The following is a 3,706-nucleotide window of genomic DNA, read 5'->3' as shown; positions in this document are numbered from 1 at the left end:
GGTGAGTCAGGCTGAGCCCGAACTGCACCTCAGTGCACAGATGGTGTAACCTTATCCCACAGGGGTCAAGCCTGAAAATAAACCCGAAACCAGAGCTGGGTTGGGGTGGGGGAAGGGTTGGAGAGGCACTGGGTGCCCCTTCAGCACGTCCATGGGGGTCCCACAGGGGGGAACAGTCATCGGCAGCGCTCGCTGCAAGGATTTCCGGATGAGGGAAGGGAGGTTGAAGGCAGCTCAGAACTTGGTGAAACGTGGCATCACCAACCTCTGCGTCATTGTGGAAGTCTCACCGGGGCAGACACCTTCAGAGCTGAGTGGAGCAGCCTCCTGGCTGAACTGGTCAAACTGGGTAGGTGGGAGAGCTCCATGGGTCAGTCCTGACACCTTTTGTGGGGAGTGGAGCAGCTCCTGGTTGAGCTGGTCAAACTGGGTAGGTGTAGGACCTCCATGGGTCAGGGCAGGGACACCTCCCACCAGAGCAGGTTGGTCAAGGCTTTAGCCAACCTGGAATGGACAGTTACAGGGCTGGGGCATCCACAACCTCATTGGAGCATCCACAACCACCTTGGGGCACCCACAGCCTCCCTTGGGGCATCCACAGCCTCCTTTGAGGCAACCACAGCCTCCTTGGCACATTCACAACCTCCTTGGGGCATCCACAACCTTCCTGTCCAACCTGTGCCAGTCTCACCACCCTCCCAGTGAAAACCTTCTCCCCAAGATCTAACCTGAACTTCCCCTTGCACTTTGTCCCCTCAGAGGGTGTTTGCCCCCAAGGAGATTTTTTTGGGGGGAGACACAGAGGGAAAAGGGGATGTCCTACCCGTTGGCAGGTGGGATCACAGCAGAGGAGGCCAAAAAGTCGAGTTACCTGAACATCGTGGGCATGGTGGGATCCATCGACAACGACTTCTGCGGCACCGACATGACCATTGGCACCGACTCGGCTCTACACCGCATCATGGAGATTGTGGATGCCATCACCACCACGGCCCAGAGGTGACAGGGACCTCCCCATGTGCCTCCCCAAACCCCTGGGGGCACCCAGGAACCTGTGCCCCCAGGGGTGAAACTCCTGTCTCTGCAGCCACCAAAGGACCTTCGTGCTGGAGGTGATGGGACGTCACTGTGGGTATGTGTGTCCCCCTCAGGTTGTCCCCCTGATCCAGCTCCAGGGGCAGGAAGTGGTGGAGAAACCCTAAAAAAGTTCTGAACTCATTCCAGCTACCTGGCACTGATCACTGCCTTGGCCTGTGGAGCTGATTGGGTCTTCATCCCTGAGGCTCCTCCTGAGGATGATTGGGAAGAACATTTGTGCCGGAGGTTGACAGAGGTAGGACAAGCTCCAGCTCCAGCTGTAGCTCCTATGGGTGTCTTCTCCCTGTCCCAGTGCTCGTTGTCACCTCCTGTCACCTTCCCAGACCCGTGTGGGTGGCTCAAGGCTGAACATCATCATCGTGGCTGAGGGAGCCATTGACAAGCATGGCAAGGCCATCACCTCCGATGACATCAAAACTGTGAGTGGGGAGGAGGGAGAAGATGGGAAGAAAATCCCATTTTTTCCCTGACATGGGAACAGATCCAGGTGAATCCTTCTCTTGCAGCTGGTGGTGAAGCGTTTGGGATATGACACCAGGGTCACCATCCTGGGCCATGTCCAGCGTGGTGGGACACCCTCGGCCTTCGATCGCATCCTGGTAGGCACATCCATCCCAACTTGACCTGGGGATTGGAGCCCTCACTTTAATAGGGACATTGAGGTGCTGCAGAGTGGCCAGGAAAGGTCAGTGAGGCTCATGGAAGGTCTAGGACACATGTCCAATGAGGCACATCAAAGGTCTAGGAGACATGAGGAAAGTTGAGTTTGTTGAGCCTTGAGAAGAGGCTCACGGGTGACCTCCTGGCTCTCCACAACTCCCTGAGAGGGTTGGAGAGAGGTGGGGGATGCCTCTCCTGCCATGCCATGGCTGCAGGGAGAGGCCGAGAGGGAATGGCCTTGGAATAGGGAATTGTCCATGGAGGTGGTGGAGTCACCACCCCTGGAGGTGTCTCAGAGGTGGCACTGGAGGATCTGGTTAGGGTTTGGTGGTCACAGCAGTGACAGGTTCAGGGTTTGACTTGATAACCTTAGAGGTATCTTCCAACCTGGATGATGCTATGAGTAGAGGGAATGTCCATGAGCTGAGCCAGGAGAGAGGCAGAGGAGACATCACTGGAATGGTGCCCATGGAGGTGGAGGAACCACCACCACTCGAGGTGTCTCAGAGGCACAAGACCTGGTTTAGGCCTCACAGCAGTGACAGGAGACCTTCAAGTTCTCCTCCCACCCTGAGGTTCCCACCCCCCATGTCCCCCCAGGGCAGCAGGATGGGGGTGGAGGCCGTGATGGCTCTGCTGGAGGGAACTCCAGACACTCCTGCCTGCGTCGTCAGCCTCTCGGGCAACCAAGCCGTGCGCCTGCCCCTGATGGAGTGTGTCCAGGTGGTGAGTACTGAGGAGAGGACATCACCCCCAGCTCCAAAATCCACCCAACCTGGCAGCAGCTGCCCAAACCCACCTCCCTGTGCTTCTCCAGACCAAGGACGTGACAACAGCCATGAACGAGGGACGATTCGACGACGCCTTGAAGCTAAGGGGAAGGTGAGTGGTTGCAGCTCCTTCCTGGTGGCTCTGGTCACCTCAAGGTCTCCAAGGCTCTGCTCAACCCTCCTTGGTGCTCCACACCCACCTCCACAGGAGCTTCCAGAACAACTGGAATGTCTATAAGCTGCTGGCACATATCCGTCCACCCCCAACCAAGGTAAGGTGGTGAGGAGGGGGTGATGGGGACCCACCTGGAGGTCAGAAGTCACCATGTCCCCTCTGTCCCCACCAGAGTGGTTACACTTTGGCTGTGCTCAACGTGGGTGCTCCAGCCGCAGGGATGAACGCAGCCGTCAGGTCAACCGTCAGGATTGGCCTCATCCATGGCCATCGGATGTTGGCGGTGCACGATGGGTTTGAGGGACTCGCCTTCGGGATGGTGAGGGGACGGGGGACGGGGGAGACAGGGAGAGTCCTACAGGGAAGAGGGATTCCCTGGGAGGAGGGGGAATATGTCCAGCCCCACGGCAAATCCCAGGGAAGGGTCACCCCAATGCTGCTCTGTGGTGGGGGAAGTGTCACCCCAGGGAGAGAAGTGTCACCCCAACCTCACTCTGAGGTGGCTGTGGTGGGGGAACTGTCACCCCAGGGTGGGACCTGTCACCCCAACATTGCTCTGAGGTGGCTGCAGTGAGGGAAGTGTCACCCCAACCTCCCTCAGGTGGCTCCAACGAGGCCACTGTGACCCCAAATCCTCCTCCTGTCCCTCCCAACTCATTCCTTTCTCCACAGGTGGAAGAGATCAGCTGGGACAAGGTTGGGGGCTGGACAGGGCTGGGAGGCTCCAAACTGGGGACAAAAAGGTAAAGTTCCTCCTTGGAGGGATCCCTTGGAGTCTCCAGGCTGAGCCACTTGGCCCGGGAAGGCTCAGCCAGGGATGTGTCACTTCGGCAGGACTTTGCCCAAGAAATACTTCGAGGAAATCAGCAGCAACATCAGCAAATTTGGCATCCATGGGCTGATCATCATCGGGGGCTTTGAGGTGAGAGGGGCAAGGCAGGTAGGGTCCCTGTGCCAGGCAGAGCCCACCTGGAGTGCTGGGACAGTTGTGGTGTCCCAACAT

General features: G+C 58.0%; 1 protein-coding gene across 1 annotated transcript in view; it reads left to right on the top strand.

Moving 5' to 3' along the window:
* Positions 1-151: 151 nt before the first annotated feature.
* Positions 152-3,706, top strand: part of PFKM (phosphofructokinase, muscle) — a 5,738-nt gene continuing 2,183 nt past the window's right edge. The window contains 13 exon segments of the mRNA XM_009081096.1: positions 152-275; positions 278-349; positions 834-999; positions 1,088-1,132; positions 1,225-1,333; positions 1,422-1,517; positions 1,605-1,697; positions 2,359-2,484; positions 2,576-2,640; positions 2,737-2,800; positions 2,876-3,022; positions 3,376-3,446; positions 3,538-3,625. Of these exon segments, the coding sequence (XP_009079344.1) occupies positions 152-275; positions 278-349; positions 834-999; positions 1,088-1,132; positions 1,225-1,333; positions 1,422-1,517; positions 1,605-1,697; positions 2,359-2,484; positions 2,576-2,640; positions 2,737-2,800; positions 2,876-3,022; positions 3,376-3,446; positions 3,538-3,625 (1,266 nt within the window).

This window comes from Acanthisitta chloris, unplaced genomic scaffold (assembly GCF_000695815.1).
Source record: "Acanthisitta chloris isolate BGI_N310 unplaced genomic scaffold, ASM69581v1 scaffold8038, whole genome shotgun sequence".
NCBI lineage: Eukaryota > Metazoa > Chordata > Aves > Passeriformes > Acanthisittidae > Acanthisitta > Acanthisitta chloris.
Note: the sequence above shows the minus strand (reverse complement) of the source record. Positions and strands in the feature narration are given on the sequence as shown.